General features: G+C 46.0%; 1 protein-coding gene across 1 annotated transcript in view; it reads left to right on the top strand.

Moving 5' to 3' along the window:
* The first annotated feature begins 258 nt into the window (after nucleotides 1-258).
* The window catches only part of LOC115317670 (serine/threonine-protein phosphatase 5), a 41,471-nt gene continuing 17,752 nt past the window's right edge, over nucleotides 259-23,977 (top strand). Inside the window, exons 1-11 of the mRNA XM_040213532.3 lie at nucleotides 259-419; nucleotides 1,465-1,634; nucleotides 4,685-4,756; nucleotides 5,750-5,897; nucleotides 6,459-6,580; nucleotides 7,240-7,305; nucleotides 9,954-10,052; nucleotides 10,664-10,769; nucleotides 13,124-13,184; nucleotides 14,245-14,326; nucleotides 17,769-17,856. Of these exons, the coding sequence (XP_040069466.1) occupies nucleotides 290-419; nucleotides 1,465-1,634; nucleotides 4,685-4,756; nucleotides 5,750-5,897; nucleotides 6,459-6,580; nucleotides 7,240-7,305; nucleotides 9,954-10,052; nucleotides 10,664-10,769; nucleotides 13,124-13,184; nucleotides 14,245-14,326; nucleotides 17,769-17,856 (1,144 nt within the window). The 5' untranslated portion in view covers nucleotides 259-289. The remainder of the gene's footprint in view (nucleotides 420-1,464; nucleotides 1,635-4,684; nucleotides 4,757-5,749; nucleotides 5,898-6,458; nucleotides 6,581-7,239; nucleotides 7,306-9,953; nucleotides 10,053-10,663; nucleotides 10,770-13,123; nucleotides 13,185-14,244; nucleotides 14,327-17,768; nucleotides 17,857-23,977) is intronic.

Raw genomic sequence — 23,977 nt, 5'->3', positions numbered from 1 at the left:
CTTCTGTCCTGAGATTGAGCTACCTCCAACTCGCCTGCGCACTTACAGTCTTGTCTCTTCTTTATATATATAAATGGTTTTTCGCCATCGGTATTATATTGGCTGAGATATTTTACTGGTTTATGACGCTGTGAAACTCTCCTCCAACGCGTTACTTCTCAACTGCTAACTGAACAAAATAATCGAAACCGAAACCGATAAACGGAAACCGGAACTGTCTTGCCTGGCATACGAAAGTGCGATTTGCAAATTGCAACCGACAGGGCGGCCGAATCGGTTAGTCGTCAAGATGGCCACTCCGCCGGAAGGTTTAGTCGCCGAATGTGTCCACCAAAATGACTCAAACTCGCTCAAATCCACGCCAGAGGAGGAAGAGCAGGCCAACAGATTCAAGGAAGAAGCCAACGAATATTTTAAGAGTAAGCACGCACCGGACGCTCGTCTGTTTCAAGCTCTTTGCATCACGTAGAACCACATGGGATCGCCGGCTCACCTCAGTACTCGCTGCGCGCCGTGCCGGCCCCTTTGTCACATGAAGATAGGTCCCGCGTGAGCTTCAAAAATATTTGCGGACACTAGTTTGCGTATTTTAGCCGAGCACTGCGAAGAAATGGAAAGCTATTTCTTAAGGCTTCGCGGGTTTTCGGTTGTGTCGCAAATTGGGACTCGCCGTACCATGTGCGACCATGCGTTTCGTCACTTAGTAGTACGGTAGTACCTCTCGGGAACTTCGCTCGGTGAACACTTCGCATACATTTGACCTGAATGGCACCAGTCGCGCTTCGTTAATAACTGAGCCGCGACGTTCGAGATCTCGGAGCCGCTATCGGCGCAACTGTTTCTAAATCCAAAATAGACTCTGAATACTCGGTGTTACGTTGAGCGCACTTGCGTTCAGTTCCTTGCAATGGCTCTTAATCCTCTTAAAATGGCTCACTAAAGACGACGACTTGATGTAGAACGTGGTGATCTATTTTATATAATACCCAAGTAGCAGATTTGGCCTGATTGCTTGACAGAAACGAGAGGAGAAAAAGGTTATTAATACCCATCACTTTCCACGACTGAGCGGTGGATAATGAAAGGAAATTGAATATAGCTTTCAGACTTGCTGACGTGACGAAGCGTGATCGATTCACTCGCATGTATCGTCAGCCCATCGCGGAGAAATGGCAGTTCTTCTGTTACTTCTCTACAGCCTGGTTTTAAACCTTGATATCCTATCACTGATCAGTTAGTCATCTTTGAAAGATGTCGCAGCTGGCAGGGAAGAGCTGTCAGTTTTTACGCCCCCTGCACAAGCCCGCCGCGTCTTGTAGTATCTAGACCATGCAAACGTTCGAGGTTTACGCAAACAACAGTCTATTGAAAGTAGGAAGTTTGTGCTGGGTGAGACAAATCACAGATCTCCTGTCATTTGAATGGCATCAGTGTCTGCGGCTAACTTTACGGTTTCACCCGCAGAGCAAGAATTCAACTTTGCCATCGACCTATACTCCAAGGCAATAGAGTTGGATCCGTACAAGGCTGTCTACTATGGGAACAGGAGCTTTGCCTATCTCAAGACGGAGTGTTTTGGCTATGCACTATCCGACGCATCGAAGGCCATTGAGCTTGACAGGAGCTATGTCAAGGTACTGTAATTGCCCTATCAATACGTGAAAAAACAAGAAAAAAAAAAAAGAAAGAAAGAGATTCTTTATACATTTTTTGCATGTGATGTCATATGGCACCGTAGCAGCCGCCATTGCTCCGTACCGTACTCCTGTGCCATTCCCTTCTGCATCATACATCATCTCGCAAAATCGAATTTGTTCTCCTTGGCAAGCCTTGTGGAGAAAAGCAGGTTCGATAATGCCAAATGTATGCTGCAAAAGGTGCAGGCACAAGAACATGGTACAGAGCAATGTCGGCTGACGTGACGTCAAGGCAAGCTATGAAGAGCTTTCTGAAAATGGACCGTGTGAAATGGTTGCTTCCTGTCTAGAGGAGTGACTGTACCTTGGTACTTTTTCCGTCTGCCTGGTGCTTTGTCTGTGTACTTTGCTCCATTAGATATCTTGCTCATTTATTCAGGAAAATTGTCAAAGGGTTGCTACCCTGGTGTGACAAGCCGGATCAATAATACAAGGTCTCCTTCTATCAAACATCAGTGTCTCTTTCTTTGCTATCTAGCGCGCATTTCTCCCCTTCTCTCAAACATATACTCTCTCTGCAGTTCTCAACTTTGTTGTATTTTTCCAGAAAAAACTGTTTCATCAGTCTCCAGATTGCATTGAACAAATAAAATAAGAATAATCAGACAAACTGTTTTGACAGCATGAATTTGGCCTGCTTGTGAGATTGGATATTCTGGGTTTATGCCGTGAATGAAGAATTTAGCCAGTGTAGCACCATTAGTAACCTTGGGTATTTATTGTGTGTCGTGCTGAAGTGATTGCACAAATGCACGCCTGTATGGTGTTCATCCAGATCAGTGCTAAACCAGTTGAAGTGAATGAATGATCAAATTTATTTGGATAAGGATGACTTCATCACCTGGCAGGGTTGGGATTGGTGCAGCGAGTTACAGTCACATCCCGAAATTTTGTTAGCTTAGGACGACTCTAACTCAATTACGAGAATACAGCACTCTTTCCAAACTTGCCTGCCTTGGAGAAGGGGAACAAGAGGGACAAAGGACAAACACAAATCTCTAAACACAGCTAGGTGACTGGTGCGCAACCGAAAAAATCTGCCTGGTCCAAATATTTCTTCAGTGGCGCACCAGTCACCTAGCTGTGTTTGGAGATTTGTGTTTGTCCTTTGTCCCTCTTGTTCCCCCTCTCCAGGGATTATTTTCGTCGTTCTTGTCCAGCTCGCTTGCACCTTTGCATTTAATTGCATTATAATTATATGCCTGCCTTTCTTTCATTGGATTAGGGTTGAAGGCTACAGTAGTATTATGAAATGTCACTAAAATTCGGTTTTAGTGATGCATCTTGAAGGTTGCTGGAAACAATTCTGAATTAATTGCTGAGTCAACCAGTCCTGTTTTGCCTGTGCATGGCAAGCATAGCTCTTTAGGGGGTTTTAAAGTGCTCGGGCAAATGTTTTTCAAGGAGAGAATTCTTGCCACCCTTTCATTGAGTTTACATTAGCAAAAATACTCCAAAAGCCTGGAGATGTCATAATTAAAATAAGGACACCGACTTGACGTAACAAAAAATAATTTCAGACCCTCACATTGCTGCTGTACTTACTGAAGATGTCTCCCATGTAAGAGACGAAATGTTTAAGGAAATTGTTCTTTGGTTTTTTTTTTATGTCAAGTTGGTGTCCTTATTGAGTTTACATTTGTTTATTTAAGCAATCCCTTCAAACTTGTAACCTCACTTTTAGGGTAGGTTAGAATATGTTGATTTTTATGCCTAGTGTTTGTGTGCATATTGCTTGAACAGATGCAAAGTAAAAAAAAAGAAGGCAAATAGTTACGAAATAATAATTCTGGTTAGTGTAACTTTGTATTGCTGGTGAATGTTGGTGAGCTTCAGGATTTACAGTGTGGTAATGCCTTATTATAAGCAATTCTGCTTGAAATATGACTAGGGAAGAAGTATATTTTATGACTCTATAATGATGTTTGTCCCTTTACTTTCAATGTCCATACAGGGTGTTTTTTTAAGCTTTAGAGATTTGTTTAAATAAAGCCGTGAAAGCTACACTTCTGCTGTTTGTGCAGGTGAGTTAATTGGCCAGGGGGACATAGTGTATGGGGCTAATCATAATGATCAGTTGTCAAATTAAGTAAAACTTGTTAACTAACTTTCTAATTAGTGAACATAGACATGGTTCCAATTAGAAACATGCTGAGCATCTTCCAAAACCACTAAATCAATAATCTTTAGAACTACATCGAGCGCATGGAAAGCGCAGTAGTGCGCTAAAGGTGCCCACCACCCATGCAACAGTTACCAGGCTGGGACTATCATAAAAGAGACGGAAAAATCGCGCGGGTGCTTCCTCGCACCGATAGCCTTGCTCCTGCTGCCCAGGTGGTCACTTAAACGCACTACTGCGCTTCTCTTGCTCTCAGCCTTTCTAAAACTTACTGTTTTAGTGGTTTTTGATGCCACTCAACAATATTCTAATTGGAACTATATGTCTATTTTCACTAATTAAAAAGTTTATTAAAAAAAACCTTTCCACTATGGTGAAGAGTGGAAGACGAGGGAAGCTGTACTATGGTTGGAATGAAGTAATGGCCTGCCGCAAGTCGGCAGGCCAGAGTGGAGAGGCTCGAAAGGTTGCCGCCGTCGCTTGTAGATGGCGGTAGCTGTCCAGAGTTCTGTGTCATCATTTGTTTGCTGACGGACACGATCCTGGGCAAACTGGCCCTTAGCAGCTCCACTGTAAAATTTCACCTAACTAATCGACTGATCGTTACGATTAGCCCCCTATACTACGTCCCCCTGGCCGTATAACTCACCCGCACAACCTGCACAAATGTAGCCTTCATGGCTTTTTTAAACAAATCTGTAATGCTTAAAAGACACCCTGTATAATACAGAGCCACGCTCATTCAGACAATGCAGGCATCAAACATTTGAGTGCAATTCATGTTTCAATTATATTTCTTTTCACATACTGGGGCAGCGTTGTTGTGTCTAACTGCACGCCACATTCCTACTGTCCCCCACCGTAGGGATACTACAGGAGAGCTGCAGCACACATGTCCCTAGGAAAATTCAAGCTGGCTCTCAAGGACTTCGAGGCGGTAAGCTTCGGCCTTTAAACGCAGGATGTGTCTGACAACTGGGATCCCTGAGGAAAGTGTGATGAAACGCTACGAAAACCATTACCATAATATCCTGAGAGGCCCCACCCCCGAAAGATAACCAACCCCCTAGATTTGGCATGATTTGCTATTTTAGCCCCCATTTAGTAATTGCAGGGCCCTGGCCAATGGTGACCTCGGTGCAAATGGTGTTACTTAGCTAAGACGGGAGATAAACAAACATTGCTGACAGACAAGGACAGTTTTCCTTCCCCTCCCCCGCAATCGCAAGTTTCGCAGACCACAAAATCTAAAACTAGCATTCTTTTGTTTTAACTTTCTTTCATTGCACATTGAAAGTTAGCCGATTCCTTATTTTCAGCAAATTTGCTTTCAATTTTAGGTGGGCTATGTTTCGGGGTATTACATTACACAATCTGTAACACATACTTTAGAGGACAATCTCTGCAAAACAAATACATAGTTGAAAAGAAATATTAGTTGATTGAGAAGAAAGGACAAAATTCCAAACGAACCCCGATGGGAATCGAACCCACGATCACGAACAAGACACCCTACCAGAGCACCAAAGGAGCGGTGGCAGTGTGTCGGCGCCAAAGGGGCAGTGGCCAACGCGCACGCCGAAAGGCAGACGCCGCGTTCGGCATTCATACCCATTTGAACGGTGAGCAGAGACAGAGGCAGCTTTGTGTCTACCCACGAATCATTCCAACCGGAGGTCAATGCCGTGACGTCCACGTACGCTCTCATCTCCTCTTCTCCCTCAGTTTCTATTCGTATAACCGAAGAAAATTAGAAGAAACAAATAATAACTGCGAAATGTGCCACAAGCTCCGAAGAATGTTGCAGAAACACATTCTTCGTTTACAAACTTTTATCCGTAGGCCAAGATCATTTTTTCCCCTCCTTCTGGGCGAAAGAAGGTCTCCAAAGAAGGCCGCTAACAAACGACAGCACGCTCCCGCTGCCCAGGTGACGAAGGCCAGGCCCAACGACAAGGACGCCTGCGCTAAGTACAACGAATGCAACAAGATTGTGCGGAGGATAGCCTTCGAGAAGGCCATTGCCGTGGACGACCTCAAGAAGTCCGTGGCGGACAGCATTGACATCGAGGCCATGTGTGAGTGGGGCCTTCCTCTTTGTCTTTGAGCTCCATCCCTCGATACTGCGAAGCCCGTTTCGCAATGCGCAATTTCTGTCGTTCTGTGAATGCAAAGACGCTCGTATGGTACAAGAACCGTGCGCAGCAGCTGAAGTGCGTGTTGTGTCCGCGAGGCAAAAAGACTCGCGAGACCAAAAATGACAGGAATTTTTTTTCATGGTTGCTTCAAGTAAAACGGCTTCCACAGATAGGTCATCAGTAAGGTTCCGTGTACTCGGTATACAGCGGTAAACTCTGAAAAGTAACCCCGAGCCGGTTTTATCAAAATCGGGGAAGTCCGAAGAACCCTGAATCGGAGTTAGCTTTGAGTGAAGAAAAACCCGAGCTTCGCGGGAAGAAATCTTTATCTACGGCTTTGTTTTGTCTTCTCCCGAAACACAGTCCCTGCTCAACTGTCTGCGAGGCTGCCAAGTTCAATTCTATGCCTCGAGCGTATGATTATTAGAAAAGGACCACTTAGGTGGCTTTAGCGATGCCTCTCGTAGCGACTGCGCTCGAGATCGCTCTTGCGGCATGCAGGCATAGAGGACGACTACACCGGTCCAGAGCTGAAGGAGGGCAAGGTGACGGTCGAGTTCATGAAGCAACTCATGGAGACATTCAAGGCGGGCAAGAAGCTCCACCGCAAGTACGCCTACAAGGCAAGGATTCCCCCGAGCTTTATTTTTTTCAAAGGCTCAGTTCCGCGTTAATGTGTCTAGTAGAGCTGCGCCTAGTGTCACGTCGCCGGCGCTGCTTTATATACAAACACGACGATAGCCTAGCTTTGCGTTTCTCTTTTTTTATTGAAAGAGTTTGAAGACAGTTAATTACGGTCACTGATGAGATGAGTACGGCAGGGCGTCTCTTTCGAACGCACGCTTGAGCTGCCCGAGACGTTGAAGCGTCATCGAAGGCAGGAAGCTTGCGTTGGAGGCGGGACTATTGAAGCTCCTCCCTTCCGTTCTGATATTGTCGGCCACTGCACTAGTGTGGAATACCGCTTGAACAAGCTCCAATTCAACAAACTGTTCACATGAATGTGCTTTTGTAAAATATTTTATACCTCATTACGTCTCTGGCATTCAGTTGAGCGAACCTTCACTGAGGCAGACTTTTTCTTGAGGTCCTTCGAAGTTTAGTCTGGTGCCACTTCACTGCCCGATTAATTGGGACGGGTGCTCCCTCTATGCTGTGCGTGTTTTTCTTTTGCAAGACTGTTGGGGGTTTAGTTTGTACATTGGGACGTTGTGAAATATGCACCATGGCTGGCCTTGCTTTCAAAGTAACAACCTTTTTTTTTTTCTGTGTTTTCGAGCAGATGCTGGTGGATGCCAAGGCCATGTTCCAGTCGCTCCCAAGTTTGGTGGACATTGAAGTGCCTAGTGTGAGTTCCCTTACTGCCTCAATCATGGGTTGCTCATAGTACATTTAATATCATTCCATTTACACAAACTAGAGTAGATTGACTTGACTTTCATCTAGAAGCACAACTCGCACCCTCTAGATGACTGGTGTACTGTTGAAAAATTTCACCTAGTCTAAGCAATTGTCCTTAGGCCTCTCCAGAAATAGCGAAGCTCTTTACCAACAGAGCTAACAAGGAATCAGTAGTGAAAGAATTAAATCTGTCATGCCAGCCCATTTTTAGACACAACTGCCTAGATACAACATACATGAAAATTAATGCACACATCCCTATGAGTGGTCACTGAATTGAAATTTAAAATATACTATCACATTCAGAAATAACTTAGGCATGATCTACTCTTTCTACTAATGACAGTCACATGCTTGTATTTCAAACGAGTGGCTGCATTTCTCGTTCTAAATGTCAGATTCTGGTGAGCACTTGAAGATCGACTATCGAACAGTGCAGTGCATCTCAGAAGATCCGTCGCGTCCGCGACGTCATCGGCCTCCCTAGGGCCAAGTGTATCGTAGTTAGAAGCGTTGACACCTGGTGGCGTCAACGTGTTACTACCTTGCTTAGTCAGAGTGCCCGAGGGCTCTAACATGTCACCGGAAGATCGCAGAGCCGGCGGAGTCGTGCGTGCTATGACAACACGTAGTGCACCGTCTGTTCGCGACTTGGTCGATATGGCGACATTGGCAACGTCTGTTTCGGGCACGAGCTCCCTGCTCTTTGAACGAGACAACGTCATCGCGAGGCGGCTAAGGGTACCTCTGTGATCTTGCACGAGGCGAGATGCTGGTAGATTTCCCACCCCATCTTGTCGAAGGTGACGGCAGTGTCATCTATGACATTGGTAGGATGAGGCAATTGTTGCTTACCTGATTTACCACCGGCTGACCACAACGACCAAACTTGCCGAGGGTGCCAGTTTCAGGGATAAATAAATATGGCTTCAAAGGCGCCATTCCAGTGGGCATCATTCATTTATTAAAGTGAGTGGGGAGGCAGGCTGAGTCTGGTGAGGCACGGTGGTGGCATCGCTCAACTGTTTCATGCAGTGTATCGTGTCGATAATGGTGTGACTGCAGCATTGTCGTGCCACTGCGAAGAAGCGCGTACACCATGACTATTTTGCGACATTTCTTGTCACAAAAGCAAACACTAAACGAATGAAGGGAAGGTATCGGTGTAGAGGAAGCTTGCGCTGGTCTCGACAGGACGCGATTTTCCAACTGAAGGCACAGAGAACATGGCTGTACAATTCTCACATCGTCAGACAAGAACCACCACGAAAGAACGCTCGCATCACCGCGATTTTGCAACTCGACTTGCCTCAGTGGCGAACATAGTGAATAAAGAGAAGGCATCGGCACCACTTTCCTCGGTCTTGTCGAGCGAGGTTGTCCCAGCAGGGGCACTTAGCACGTCGATGGAGACTAAGTTGAATAACGAGACGATTGCTGAATTCTCACATTGTCGCACAGAAACTACCGCGCACAAAAGCGGGTACCAGCACAGCTCTGCAACATAAACCTGGGTCACTTCGGGCGTTCCTTTGCAAGAGCGACGCTGGAAGCAGCGCGTGCCATGTTGAAAAAAGATAGTTCATCACCCCCTGATGTCACTGACGTCAAAGAATGAGTGGAAGCAATTGGCTGGCGGAGTGAGTCCAAGGTGGCCAACTGTGCTTTGGTTTTCTTGACCAAACCTTTGGTATTACATGATGGCCTATGTAATCTGTACTAGTGAGCATACTTCCCATATAGTGGTGCTGCTGTTAAAGGCCGATGCCGTCTCGACATTCCATCAAAGTTCCATACCCAGAAAATAGGTGGTTCTTGGCTATCATTTAATGCAGTCCAAAAATCCTTTTCTTGCATTTTCCAACAAAATATTTATGTTTCTGAGGTTCTACTAATAACTACGTCATGTTGAAGCAAAGAAATGAGCTCCAAAATTTGGTTTTTCTACCCCTTTAAAGGGACTGGTGTTCATGAACGTTGCATCTGGAAAAATTGCATTTACTGAGGAATGAGGCAGTGCAAGAATGTTTGTGTAATCTCTACCTGTCCTCCGAAAACCCTAAACAGAACTGGCGTAAAATTTCCACCTCAAAATTACCTCCAAAACCTAAGAATTGCTCAACTGCACTCCTCATCCGTTTCTAGCTTGTTACCATACTTGTTGCCATGATTACGGTGGTTTCAAATGTTGAAAATGCTACATTTAGGCCATACTTCTTTTATGTGGTTCATCCTTTTGCGCCTAATGAAAGAGAGGGCACATTGGTGAATGTGAATGATTGGGAGAAGGCATGTGTTGAAGGAGAAGAGGGCACTTTAGCACCTCTGACGTCAAATATCGCATAGAGCTCCAGGAAAATATTAAAGATGCTCTTTTATTTGCTCGAGCAATTTTTATGCATAATTCTTAACATACTGAGCTAAATTTGGATTTTTATCTAAATGATAGATGAGAAGTCCTGAATCAAAGCAAATTATAAGATGCTTTTTTCTTTTTTTTTTTTTCTTTTTTTTGTAAAATGGCTTTTTGATTTGTGCATTTGTTGTCTCGTGCAATATTCTTGCGATCGGTGAACCCTTTTGCTGCGTCTGCAGGATTCCAAGTTCACGGTGTGCGGAGACATCCACGGCCAGTTCTTCGACCTCATGAACATCTTTGAGCTCAACGGGCTGCCCTCTGAGAGCAATCCTTACGTATCCTTTTCTGAACTCGACTCAAGGACAGATTGGGTTCTTTGGGTGCCTAATAAATATTTCTAGATGTTCATTAGGCACCCAAAATCCGAATTTGTACCCACTCCTACCTAATGACACAAGCAGTGAATTTTCTTCAAATTAGCTCCACTTTGTGAGGCTTTACAGCGCAACATAGTACACACTTACGAGCACCTTGGCAGGTATTTAATCTAAACACTGGTCTGCTTAGTGCACCAAAATACACTAAGCAAAAATAAAATGCATGCTGTTGACAAGAATTGGTGCTTCATAGTAACGTGTCTTGAACGAGGTACATTATTACCACTTCCTCTGACAGGCAGTGATAGGTTGCTGTACAAAAACCTCACGATTCGTGTAGTTCAACTGGCTTGAATATAGCCACATGCAACCTATCAGTGGGCTCCGTCCTCTTTGTCGCAGATATCGTAGAATGCTGTACTCTGGGCGCACTCAGTGACCCCAGTCATCCATAGTAATGTCATAGGTTTTTGAAAACTGTCAAATAGCCTTTTTTTTTTATTGGGGTGGGGTTGCTTTATGATTTGTGGCTACCCCCCAAGACTTTTGGTCCTTGACTTGTTCATTAGCTGTTCAACGGTGACTTCGTGGATCGCGGATCCTTCTCGGTGGAGTGCATCTTCACCCTCTTGGGTTTCAAGCTCCTCTACCCGCAGCACTTCTACATGTCCAGAGGTAATCCACGCCGATGCCCACTAACAAAAACAGGCGCTAGTCGAGAATGGTTAAGACTTCCTTTTCTTTTTTAACATCTTCAGTTCACCTTGGCCTTTAGGTGAATGTGCATTAACTTCCATGCTCTTGCTGAGGTGATAACTTGCCATTGACCACTTCTGATTTTGGTTCTTTTTTTTTTTTTTTTTTTTGGAAGGGGAATATTGGCTTTGTGTATGTATCAAACCAATGGCCACAAAGCGAGATTAGAAATGTTTTCATTTGAGATCTGCACAGGCTCGAGCAATCCCTAAAACTCAACCCGACTCTCGGGCCGTACTCGGGCCCATATACAAGCTCCCTAGTCCTGCTTGGGTTCGGGCCAATTTATTTCGAGCTCTGTCGAGCTCGGGCTGGGATTGCGGTGTCGGTACCCGACAACCGAATTTTTCTGAATCTAGAAAGTCGACTTTAGGAACTGTGGTATACCCTCTTGTAACATCTTTAAATGTGCAAAACGTAGCGGAAAGCGAGTGCAAGTTATAACGCAGAAAAAGGCGACGCAGGTTGATGATGATAGCATGTAAATGCCATCATAACTTGTATATCAAATTTCATCCTCCACGATCAATTTTGCTCCTGTAGGCGATAGCTTGTCGCGAGCTGGTTTTTGTTTTCTATTCAAGATAACTTGTGTTCTAGATCTTATTCATGAAAATACTAAATAATGCCAACTAAGCTCTTTTGCATTTACAAATTTTTTCTTCCCTAGAGATTCACTTAAACATAAAATAAATTGCTGTGTATCATTCTAGTTACTTAAATGAGTGGTGAAGTTAGGCCAACCTTGGGCCGTTGTTTTTAGTGTTCTTAAATGACTTGCCGTCGCAGGTGCACAATTCCAAAGCATTATTGTACACCGATGACTTGAAATTGTTCAGAAAGGTCGAGAATGTGCAGGACGGCTTTCTGTTACAAAATGACGTATGTTGTGTTGAGCAATGGTGCAAAACTAATAGACTGCAACTAAATCTCAAAACTCCGGTAATGTCAATGAGCAGGAAACACGATTGCATTGTGATCAACTATATTCTCTGGCAGCCAGATACAGCGCATCTCTTGTATGGGACCTTGGTGTTCCGTGGACACCAGGCAGGATTTTCGCCAGCATATCTTCAACATAGCCAGTCAGGCAGTAGAATACCTTGATGCTGTATCATTGTTAATAAGATGATTTCGCAGACTGCACTGCATCCGCTCTCTTTATTGTTCACTTGTCCGGCAGCATTTAGAGTTTGCATCCGTATGGTCGTCGCCGTTTTTATAGCTACAGCTCTGTTTTGGAAGACCTTGGCCTTCAGACTCTTCGGGACAAGGGGCTGGCACGTGACATGACATTTTACGCATTGTACGCGGTACACTTGACTGTGATGAGATATTGTTGCCGTGTTTGAGTTCTGTCTGGGAAAACACATAGATGTTTGCACACTTTTTATACAGATGTGCACTTCAAGTGTCCATCGACACGGTTGCAAGAGTCGTACAAATTAAAATGTTTGGAGCACAACATTTTTAATTGACTTTGTATCGCTAAAGTGTTGTATGTTGGACAGACACTTCTGCCTTATTTTACTTGATTTGTTTGATTTTGATGACAATTATTTTCACTTTCTATTTGCTCTGCCTTTTGCACCGACAGTGACTGTGTTTTATTCCACGAAGTGTACTGTCCTGTAGTTCTCTCGGTTGTTGACAGGCACTGAAATGAACTATCTATCCATCTATCTAAGCTTCATGAAAAAAACGAAATTGCCTTCATGTATGGCCGATTGCAAGTTGAAAAAATTATAAAAGATCCCGACACTTACTGTTAGCGCAGAACAACAGGCGGCACTACCAAACCTTGCTGAATGTGGTCAAATGACGGATGGTGCTTGTCATCCACCCGCGAGCGATGAGTTCTCGCGTGAACAAGCGGGACTGGACAGCCTCTCGTCCACGCGGGGAACCTATCGCTCACGACTTGCTGACAAGCGCCGTCCATCGTTCAATTCAACCATATTCAGCAGGAATCAGTAGTGACATCCGTCGTTCTGCTCCAACGGGAAGTTTTGGGATCTTTGATCACCTTTTTAATATAGAAATCGGCTGCGCATGAATATAATTTCGGGTTTTTTCAGGTTGTTTAGAGCTCATAGATTGAGTTATGACGTATAACCAAGGATCTCAAAAACCACTTTAGTGCCCCCTTAAGCGTGAGATGAGGACAAACCCTAAAGCTATGACAGGACTGCAAACTTTGTATACTCTGGGGGGGTCACACTTGTTTATTTTTTTGGCACAAGCGTGACTTTTCGCTGTTTTTCTTTTTCCAGGAAACCATGAGAGTCAGACCATGAACCAGATGTACGGCTTTGAAGGCGAAGTCAAGGCAAAGTATCCTTTCGGTCACCAGAATGTTTCTCCAGTTGTTGGAAGTTCAAGGCATACTCCTTTCCTTTTTTTGTGCCTCATCTTTTAACATTTCTTTCAGGGCACTGAAGCTCTGGTGCTTTCTATTTCTAGTGCTCTCTATTTCTATTGTTATCTCGATTGCACGTTGAAGGGGTTTAGTAGATTCACAATAAAACAAAACTAATTTCGCAATATAATCTGATACTTTTTTTTGCATGGGCCAGATCAATCTACCGTAAAATCCTGTGAGGGCGGCCCACCCAAAAATGAAAAGATAAATGTTGAAAAACATGAGGTGGGCTATCTTTGGAGATGGGACTGCAAAACTTTATCAGAAGTTAATGATAAACACAGGGGCACCTGCTACAAACCACGTGACACGAGAACTGATACCGCAAATCATTGACACGACAAATTCACGTTTCACAGCGCGATAAACACACGGGAATTTACTACGAACCCCTGTGTCACGGGAAAGGATACCGCAGACTGTGAACACGACAGACCCGTGTTTCACGGTGCAATAAAGACGCAAAAAACGTCTACAAAATTGCATGCCACAGGAACCAATATTACGCGCGCAGATCACGAACGAAAAGCGCAGGAACTTGCTACAAACTTGCTTGTCACTGCAAATCGTGCGGTTGATGTGATTCCTATCTAATTTGGGGTGGCCTGGGAGGGAGGGGAGGGGAGGGGGGGGGTATTTCACGGATATTTAGCCAGGAAAACTGGATGGCTGATTTTTCGGGGGAGTGCATCCTTATGGGATTTTACGGTATATAGGCTGCTGTATTTTTCATCATTCAGATGTGCTTAAAAATCTGATGACCAAAACAGGGGCATATTCGTATCCTCCTTTTCTTCAGACACTAACTGGTAAGTTTTGCAAGTTGAACTTTTGTTGAAGCTCAATGAAATACCAAGCAAAAGGCTAGTGCAGTTGTAGGTTAATTGATGTGTCAACATGACACATGAAAGAGAAAATAGTCTCCCCATAATCTATCTGGGAGTGCAATACAAACCTTAACCTTCGGCTTAGGTACACACCCAAGATGGCCGAACTCTTCACGGAGGTGTTCAACTGGGTGCCTCTGGCGCACCTCATCAACCAGAAAGTCCTGGTAAGTGCCCGTCGGGTCAGGTGCATAGCCAGGGGGGCTGTTCAGGTGTCAGAACACCCCCGGAAATTTGACTTCATTATATATATATTTTTTTTTTTTTTTTTGTGTATGTGATTGCACAAATTGGGGGTTGCCAAATGCAAAGTTGAGCTGTCTGAAAGGTGCATCAAACTACTTTCTGCGATAGTTTATTTATGGTCATCTTATAAAACTCTACTAAAACCGCACCTCATCAACCAGAAAGTCCTGGTAAGTGCCCGTCGGGTCAGGTGCATAGCCAGGGGGGCTGTTCAGGTGTCAGAACACCCCCGGAAATTTGACTCCATTATATATATATATATATATCTTTTTTTTTGGGGTATGTGATTGCACAAATTGGGGGTTGCCAAATGCAAAGTTGAGCTGTCTGAAAGGTGCATCAAACTACTTTCTGCGATAGTCTATTTATGGTCATCTTATAAAACTAAACATTACATTCATGCATGGTCAATTTCTCTACTAAAATCGGTATCAAAAGATTGACACCGGATGGCGCCATCAGACGAAGAAGGGCCGAGCCCTGCCCTTCCTCAAGCGGCGGCGCTCTCTGGTGTCTGCGATAGTTCTGAGGTAATCAATCTTTGGTACCAATTTTAATAGAGAAATTGGTTACGCATGAATGTATACTTGGAATGGAGAGCATGCTGGTAAGGGTAATACAGTGTAGACCGCATATAACGTATGTCACGGGAGTGGCAAAAATCCGCACTAGAAGCGGTACCACGCTACAACGGAAACATAAATTTTTCAGGTCAAAATACGTGCCATGGGACAACTACGTTTGTAAAACAATGTATTTTATGTTAGATGAAAAGTAAAGCTTAGTCTGAGGAAAGTCCTTATTTCACCTGACTAGTACACTTCTCTCTCAAGTGTGTCACGCATTTTCAAAGAAATCGATGATTTTGCCTGGTGCAGCCTTTTAGCGGCGTTGCGGACGACCTGGTCTTCGATAATGCCAAGGCATTTGAACGCCTCATCACTAAAGGAGTTCTGCTGACAGTGAACCTTCAGTTCCTGTTAGAATTCCAGTGTCTCTTTACCTGAAACTTTCGGTGTGCTCTCTTTGTCGTCGTCCGACTCATCTTCGGGTGGACTCGCCCCAGAACCTCGCACCGCTGCAACAATAGCTTTATCGGTGGTTGCTTCCTCACGGATTACAGTCATTGTCATGCTCATCTACATAGTTTTGAAACATGTCATTTGCAGGAACAAAGTGGTTTTCCACAAGGTCGGACCACATGTCTGCGTCGATCGCCTCCTCAATCGCATTACTGCTCCAATCAGCGTCCTCCGAATTACCAGCATCGTGCACAAACCCTGCATTGCGAAAACACTTCTGGATGGTTGTGGCCTTGCCACCACGACGCGGTGATCATGTCGATGGCGCCCCTCAATTCTACCTTGATGGGTTCCTCTCGTTGCAATTTCAAGACTACTCTTTTGCACATGCGCTTCTTGTAGAGCGCCTTGACTGTAGCAATGACGCCCTGATCGAGAGGCTCGCTTTTAGCAGTGGTGTTTGCCGGTGAGAACTTCAAACTGACTGCGCTTAATTGCGGCTGCACATTGTGAGCGCTGCTGTTGTCCAGGATAAGGACGACGTGCCGTTTTTCTGCGACCATGGCCTCATCGAAACTTTTCAACCAACTAGCAAAGAACTCTTGGGTCATCCAGGCCTTTCCATTTGCTGTGTGCACCACAGGCAGACATTCTCGCTTCTTGAAGCAATGGGGTCGTTTTGATTTCCCGATGATAAACAAGCGCCGCTTGTCTGAGCCGTCATGTTTGCACAAAACAAAACCGTGACACGTTCCTTTGAGACTTTGCGGCCGGAATTGGGTTCACCTCTCATTGTGCGAATGCGATCAGGAAGCATGTTGTAGCACCGACCAGCTTCATCGGCACTATAGATGTCTTGGTCCGTGTTTGCGGAAAGCATTGTCTCGAGATGAATGCGAAACCACGCCTGGATGCTGGCGTCGTCAGCTTGCCCACTTTTGCCCGAGATAACTTTGCATCTAATCCCGTGGCAGTCCACTGCTGGATCCATCCGTTGGGAAGGTTGAAGCCTTCGTGTTCGAATGAATGTCCAAAGGACCTAGCCTTCGCTTGTAGCATCGAGCCACTCACTGGGACGTTCTTGGCTCGCACTTCGCGAAACCACCTAAACAAGGCTTCGTTTAGGTGGTTTCGCACTTGGCTTGACCAAGCGCAAGGATGTTCGACAGTGGTCAGCATAACAGGCGAATTCTCACGTCATCACACCGAATCTACCACGCACAAAACCGAATACTGACATACATTTGTGACAGGAGAGATGTAACCCAGCGCCAGAAAAATCGCCACGAGAAGCCGGCACCAGCGCACCCTGCCGACCCCATGCTCGGTGACTCGACCAGGCTCTGCGTTGGTGCCGTTGGCGGCGTCGGAGACGATTAGCGGCGGGAAGGAAGTGCGCTCCGTGATTAGCCACTCCCTCAATACGTACGCCTATGTCACAATACAAGTACCTACGTCACAATATGGGACGCAAAAAAGTCAAGATATTTGAACTCTGAATGCTGGTGCCAGAACCCGTAAAAACGGAGTGGTGATGTCGGAACCGGAAGCGGGCATCTACACGTGTTCCAGCATACAAATTCGGAATATGTGTCGGTTTGAACCGTGCCATATGAATACATTAAAAACATAGCGGGACAACCAAAATTTAAAAATTTGTTTGAATTAACCAGAAGTATGAAATGCCCGAGTTTGAATTATCGCGAGCCTACTCTATGTTGCCGGGCACTGTCACTTTCGCACAACACCGGCAGATGATAGTAATTGGCTCTTCGGTCACCCCATAATTCTTCCTTGATTTGTCAAAGTTTCCCATGGTGTGAACACACGAACTGAAAAGGACAAAGTGGCAACCCATAAGCTTGAAGCCCCTTGTTGAAATTTTTGCCATCAAAAGTCTTCACAGACAAACTTGTTCCAAAAGATTTATTGGACCACACTCCGAAATAAACGTTTATCCAGCCATTGCATCAAATTTATGCATCGTGTACCAATGTCTCAAACATACAGGCCTATATTCTTTGCTGGGTAGTAGCGTCTTCAACTTCTCTTCTATCAGCCTCAGGAAGGCTGCCATTAGTTTAACCAGGGATGCCATACACTGAGGTGATAGTGATCAAAGTTGCCAGACTGAATTTCGAAACGGGTCTGTTTCGTGGGAACTTTGTGTTGCATCTTTTTTGCAACATTTTTTTAATAGAACCCTGGTCCCAGACTCGCTCTGTATAAAAGCAGCAATTGTTGGTTTACATTAACTGTATTGTGCTTTGCACCTGTGCCTTATGGCTGTTGTGTTTTGATTAGCAGGATTGATAAACTTTTTTTTTTTTGTTCTGGGCAGGTGATGCACGGTGGCCTCTTTTCCGACGACAATGTGACGCTGGACGACATTCGGAAAACGGATCGCAACCGCCAGCCACCGGAGGAAGGTCAGTCTGTCAATGCTGTTCTCCATTTTTTTATTTTTTTTTATTAGAGATACAGTATAACTCTGTTACAACACATCTGGTTACAGCAGGCATTCGGTTATGACTACCATAAAATCCTGTAAGGGCGCCCACCCAAAATGCTGATAAATGGTGAAAAACATGAGTTGGGCTATTTTTGGGGATGAGACAGCAAAACTTTATCAAAAGTTAATGATAAACACAAAGGCAGGCACCTGCTGCAAACCACACGACGCGGGATCGGACATTGCGGATCGTTGGGACACATGAAATTTGAGTTTCACAGTGTGATCAACATGCGGAAATTCACTACAAACTCCTGTGTCACGTAAAAGAACACTGGAAAAGGCAGATGCAGCGGATTCATGTTTTATGGTGCGATAAACACGCTGTAACCTATCAGCTTGCGCGTAACCTCACGGGTTTCAGCTTACAAGCTTACGTGCTATGGGAACCGATATCGCGCACACAGAATACACACAAAAAAATGTGGGAACTCTCACGCAGTCAAATGTTATGGGAACAGATATTGTGCGCAGGAGGCGGAATAAAAATGCAAGAACCCGCTCTGAACTCGCTTGTCACACATACTGGTACCACAGATCGCGCGGTTTATGGGATTCTGGTCAGACATTGCGTGACGTCTGACGAGAATCGGGGGTGGGCGGTGTTTCAGAATTTTTATGTTATGGGCATTTAGCCAGAAAAACGGGATAAACGATCTCTCGGGGGAGGAAGCCCTTACGGGATTTATGGTATACAGTGTAGACCGCACATAACGTATGTCGCGGGAGTCGCGAAAATCTGCACTATAAGCGGTGCCGCGCTATAACCGAAACATAAATTTTTCAGTCCAAATTGCATGCCATCAGACAACTTACCTTTGTAAAAGAATTTATTTCTATGTTGGATGAAAAATAAAGCTTAGTTTGAGGAAAGTCTTTATTTCACCAGACTAGTACAGTTCTCTCTCAAGTGTGTCACGCATTTTGAAAGAAATGAGCGACTTTTGCCTGGCGCAGCCTTTTATTGGCGTCGCGGGTTGCGGACGGACGTTGCGAGCGTTCAGGATTGCTAACCCTAATCACCTTTCTCTGGCGATGAAAACGCGTGAAAATTCGCATCCTTTATATGGTACGCGCCAGTAATACCTTCAACTTGAGCACAGGCATGAAATGCTCCAAATTAGAAATCTGGGCGATGTTCGGAAACACAAATGCTTAGAAAGCACCACTGTAGTCGAAGTAAACGAACACGACGACACGGGTGTTTCTGCCGTCTTGAGAGTGCCGCCACAACATCGCCGCACGAATAGGTGGATCTTCCCTTCCAGTATGTGCTGGGTTATCATAGTGACACACAACGAAAATTCACAGTCAAGGATAGCGCTTTTACGCGGAACGATGAGCTCCTACCACGCTGTCTACGTCGACGATCAAAATTGACGCCATGTTTGCAGATACAAGCAGCCGGCCCCCCGGCCCACGACCGGCATGCAACGCGCGCGAACACTTCTCCTCGACCTGCGATTGGTCTGTCGTTGCGGTTGTTTCCAACATTTCTAACTCAGCAAAGGGACGCACGCACGTGAACGACACGTGTGTGCGTCCCTCCGTCGCTATGGCAACTGAAGCCTCTCCATAGACCGTTCCATTAGGGTCATAGCAGAGAGGGTAAAAGAGAAACAAAAATGCACTCCCCCTCTCACCCCACATGTCGTCCGCTCCGCCGAGTGGGCTGTAGCTAGCGTCCGGCTGGCGTGCAAACTCTGTTTAAAATCGAGTCATTTTAAAACTTTCAAGTGCAGATGTGCAGATTTTAATATGCCAGTTGTCGTGTAATATTATGGTAGATAAAAAAGACTCACAGGGTCCAATTGCACTGTTACCTACCTGCGTGCAAATAAAAAACAAAATAGGGAAAACTGTGTCAGATTGGCCGGTCTCTTTGGCGAAAAGTAAATCCGGTTGCTGTACCTTTTTTACTATACAAAGTTCGTACCGGTATAGGCTTTTTTGCGACCATCAGTGGAAGTCTGAAATAATCAATAAAACATGCTCTCCTGCCGCAATACACGCAGTAGTTGAGGGTAGTACTGCCGGCTGACTCAACTGCTATTTAATGGCGAATTCCACTGGGCGTTTTGGAGCGCGCCGGGATCAGTTGACCAAATCCGGAATGGAGCATACGATCCGAACGGGGTCGCGCCGCCTACGGATCCCCAGTGGAACATGACCACTGCTCCGGGATCGGCGGATGCCTTCCCGTCATTCAACTGCGCGGGAATCCCCTTTCTGCGGCCGCCGCGGTCGTTTCGAAGACGTTTTCGCAATCGCGGCGCTAATGCGTGTTCGGCGCACGAGCGGCAGGAATGGCTCAGGAGCTTCTAGCAAAAATTGCCGGAATGCTCGTAACGTGGCAAATACCTTCTCTTTTCCTTCCTGGAAAACGAACCGGCTGTCGAGCCAAGGGGTAAGCAAGCAGCCACTACGGATTCTGATGTCGAGACAATCTAGGAGCCCAGTCAGCGACGTGCTTCTTCTTCTTTTAAGGCGAAATGGGCGAGATCAGGCGAGATGCCCCACGAGAAAGGAAGTCACATGAGTGCGCCGAGGGCTGGCCCGGCTGGCTTCCGGTTGAATCCGCCGAAATCGTGGGAGCGACTTTTCTCGGATCCAGATCGATATCTGGAGCGAGAGCTAATCCAAAATGACCAGTGAAACACGTCGGTCTCGATCCCGATCGCCCAGTGAAATAGGCTCACTCCAGAAAAGTCGATCTTGGCGCGCTCCAAAACGACCAGTGGAATTCGCCATCAGACACAGGCGGTAACCACTCACTGCAGATGCTATGAGGGAAAATGGTATTCGATGTTTTCCGTGAAAATGTTATAACTTTGGTTTTCAATCGGTTAAGACAAAGATCATTAACCGAGCACCAGTTGTTAAAGGAACTTCCGTCCTCTTGAACTCTAACGCAATCATAAATGCTAACTATTTGTTTGTAGAGTTTTATGTCATCTGCATACTGCAGAAATTAAGTCTAAAAAAACGGAGGAAACGTCGTTTTAAAAAAAATGAGAACAGGAGGTGACCTAACACACATACTTTAGGAAAGCCAGAGGAAGCCCTGTAGAATCAAGAGGCTATATTATTAACCCGGACGTATGCGATTCTATTTGTCAGATAATTTTAATCCAGTCAAGAACTGAGCCACACACTCCATAGACGGAAAGCTTTGCTTTGAGAATAGTGTGCTTAACAACGTAGAAGGCCTTGTTCAAGTCAAAGTAGATAACATCCATCTGACCTTTATTACAAACGACCTAAAAAGCGAGGGACATAAAGGTTGCGAGGTTTGTAGCAGTTGACCTGCCAGACCTAAAGCCGTGTTGGTTAGGGACGGCTATGTTACGAAGCTTAAAATGTCAGAACTTGTGTATGATCATATCAAAGAGCTTGAAAAAACGAAAGAAGAAGAGAGATAGGCCAGTAGTTAAGGACATCAGCCCTCTTTCCTGTTTCTATAATTGGAAACACAACGACTATTTTACACATTTCTGTAAATATCCCTGTCTTGAAGGAGTTATTAAGTATAGCGCACAATATGGGCGTGAATATTTCATGATAAAATGTAAGTATTGCTGAAGGAATTATGTCGTTCCCCGCAGATAATGTGGCTCTCATTCTTTCAATACATTACCCAACACTTTCTTCATCGACATGAATGCTACTGAGTAGGTCGCCGAACCCAGCTAAGGGCCGGTTGCACCAACGCCGCTTATCTTAACCCAAAGCGGCACTTTCCTAAGCCGGCTTAGCGCCCTAAACCGAGCTTATGGCGAATTCCACTGGGCGTTTTGGAGCGCGCCGGGATCAGTTGACCAGATCCGGATTGGAGCACAAGATCCAAACGGGGTCGCGCCGCCCACGGATCCTCAGTGGAACATGACCACTGCTCCGGGATCGGCGGATGCCTTCCCGTCATTCAACTGCCCGGGAATCCCCTTTTCGCGGCCTTCGCGGTCGTTTCAAAGACGTTTTCGCTACGCAGCGCTAACACGTGTTCGATGCACGAGTGGCAGGAATGGCTCAGGCGCTTCTAGCAACGATTGCCGGAATGCCCGTAGCGCGGCAAATACCTTCTCTTCTCCTTCCTGGAAAACGAACCGGCTGTCGAGCCAATGGGTAAGCAAGCGGCCATTACGAATTCTTCTGATGTCGAGACAATCTAGGAGCCCAGCCCGCGACGTGCTTCTTCTTCTTCTGAGGCGAGATGGGCGAAATCACAGTAGGCGAAATCAGGCGAGATGCCCCACGAGAAAGGAAGTCACGTGTGTGCGCCGAGGGCTCCGAAATCGTTGGAGCGACTTTTCTCGTGGCGAATTCCACGGGTCGTTTTGGAGCGCGCCGGGATCGAGACGAACTTGTTCCACTGGTCGTTTTGGATTAGCTCCCGCTCCAGATCTCGATCTGGATCCGAGAAAAGCCGCTCCCCCGATTTTGGCGGATTCAACCGGAAGCCAGCAGGGTCAGCCCTCGGCGCACACACGTGACTTCCTTTCTCGCGGGCATCTCGCCTGATCTCGCCTCAGAAGAAATGGTAATGGCCGCTTGCTTACCCCTTGGCTCGACAGCCGGTTCGTTTTCCAGGACGGAGAAGAGAAGAGAAGGTTTTGCCGCGCTACGGGCATTCCTGCAATCTTTGCTAGACGCTCCTGAGCCATTCCTGCCACTCGTGCGTCGAACACGTGTTAGCGCCGCAATCTCGAAAACGTTGATGCTTGGAACTTGGAACCAGCCGCTACCAGACACCTGATTTGTTTCAAAAATACCCAGGACGTTTTAGGGGAATGAATCGATCACATAGCAGGCGGTAGACAAGTAGACAGCGTTGAAAAATATTTATTCCACCGATTGTTATGAAGGCCGATGGTGTCGGTGTCGCAGTTTTGAAGCACTGTCAGTTCAGCTTAACCCCACGTTACAAAAGACGGTTTGGGATACTGCCGGTGCTAACGCAATTTCACAGTAGAAATAGGAATTGCATGAAAGAACCGGACAGAAACACTTCATACGGTGGCGTAAATGCCGAACATATATCAGCGATGTCACTTTCCTCGGTTAGGGCTATCTGCTTTGTCAGCGAATGAAGAACATCTCGATAAAATAAAGAGCGGAAAATACTCTCCGTGTCAAGTTTTCTAATTACAGCCACTGGTTGATGTCGTACCGTGGTAATTCCCGGCCCTTCCAACGCACTAGCACTTTGTAGAGTCACATTTCCAGCGATTCCGTGCCGCACACGAACAAAGGTAAACAATCAAGATGGCGGAGTGTTCCCCGTGTTGTCCTCGCCGTCAGCACGTGCGACAGGGTTGTCGGACAACAAATCGGGCAACACTGTTGCCGGGCGGCAGCAACATGTTGCCCGACTGTTGTTGTTGCCGCGATGTGACAGGGTCGCCGGCAACACGACTTCCCCGTGTTGCCGGATAGATTTGTCCAACTGTCCCCTCAGTGTGACAGGACCTTTACCTCTTGGCTCGACAGCCGGTTCGTTTTCCAGGAGGGAGAAGAGAAGGTTTTGGCCGCGCTACGGGCATTCCGGCAATCTTCGCTAGAAGCTCCTGAGCCATTCGTGCCGCTCGTGCGTCGAACACGTGTTAGCGCCGCGATTGCGAAAACGTCTTCGAAACGACCGCGGCGGCCGCGGAAAGGGGATTCTCCTCCGGCAGTCGAATGACATGAAGGCAAATGCCGATCCTGGAGCAGTGGTCATGTTCCGCGGGGATCCATCGCCGGCGCGACCCCGTTCGGATTGTGAGCTCCATTCCGGATCTGGTCAACTGATCCCGGCGCGCTCCAAAACGCCCAGTGGAATTCGCCATCGGATCCAGATCAAGATCTGGAGCGGGAGCTAATCCAAAACGACCAGTGAAACATGTCGGTCTCAATCCCGATCGCCCAGTGAAATAGGCTCGCTCCAGAAAAGTCGATCCCGGCGCGCTCCAAAACGACCAGTGGAATTCGCCATTAGTAACGGAAAAAAGGTATGCTAGTTGATCATTAAGCGAAATAGAACAACGGAGAGCTATTAGCCC

Source organism: Ixodes scapularis, unplaced genomic scaffold (assembly GCF_016920785.2).
Source record: "Ixodes scapularis isolate PalLabHiFi unplaced genomic scaffold, ASM1692078v2 PGA_scaffold4__175_contigs__length_147842914, whole genome shotgun sequence".
Taxonomy (NCBI): domain Eukaryota; kingdom Metazoa; phylum Arthropoda; class Arachnida; order Ixodida; family Ixodidae; genus Ixodes; species Ixodes scapularis.
This window is presented reverse-complemented; position numbering and strand designations above follow the sequence as displayed.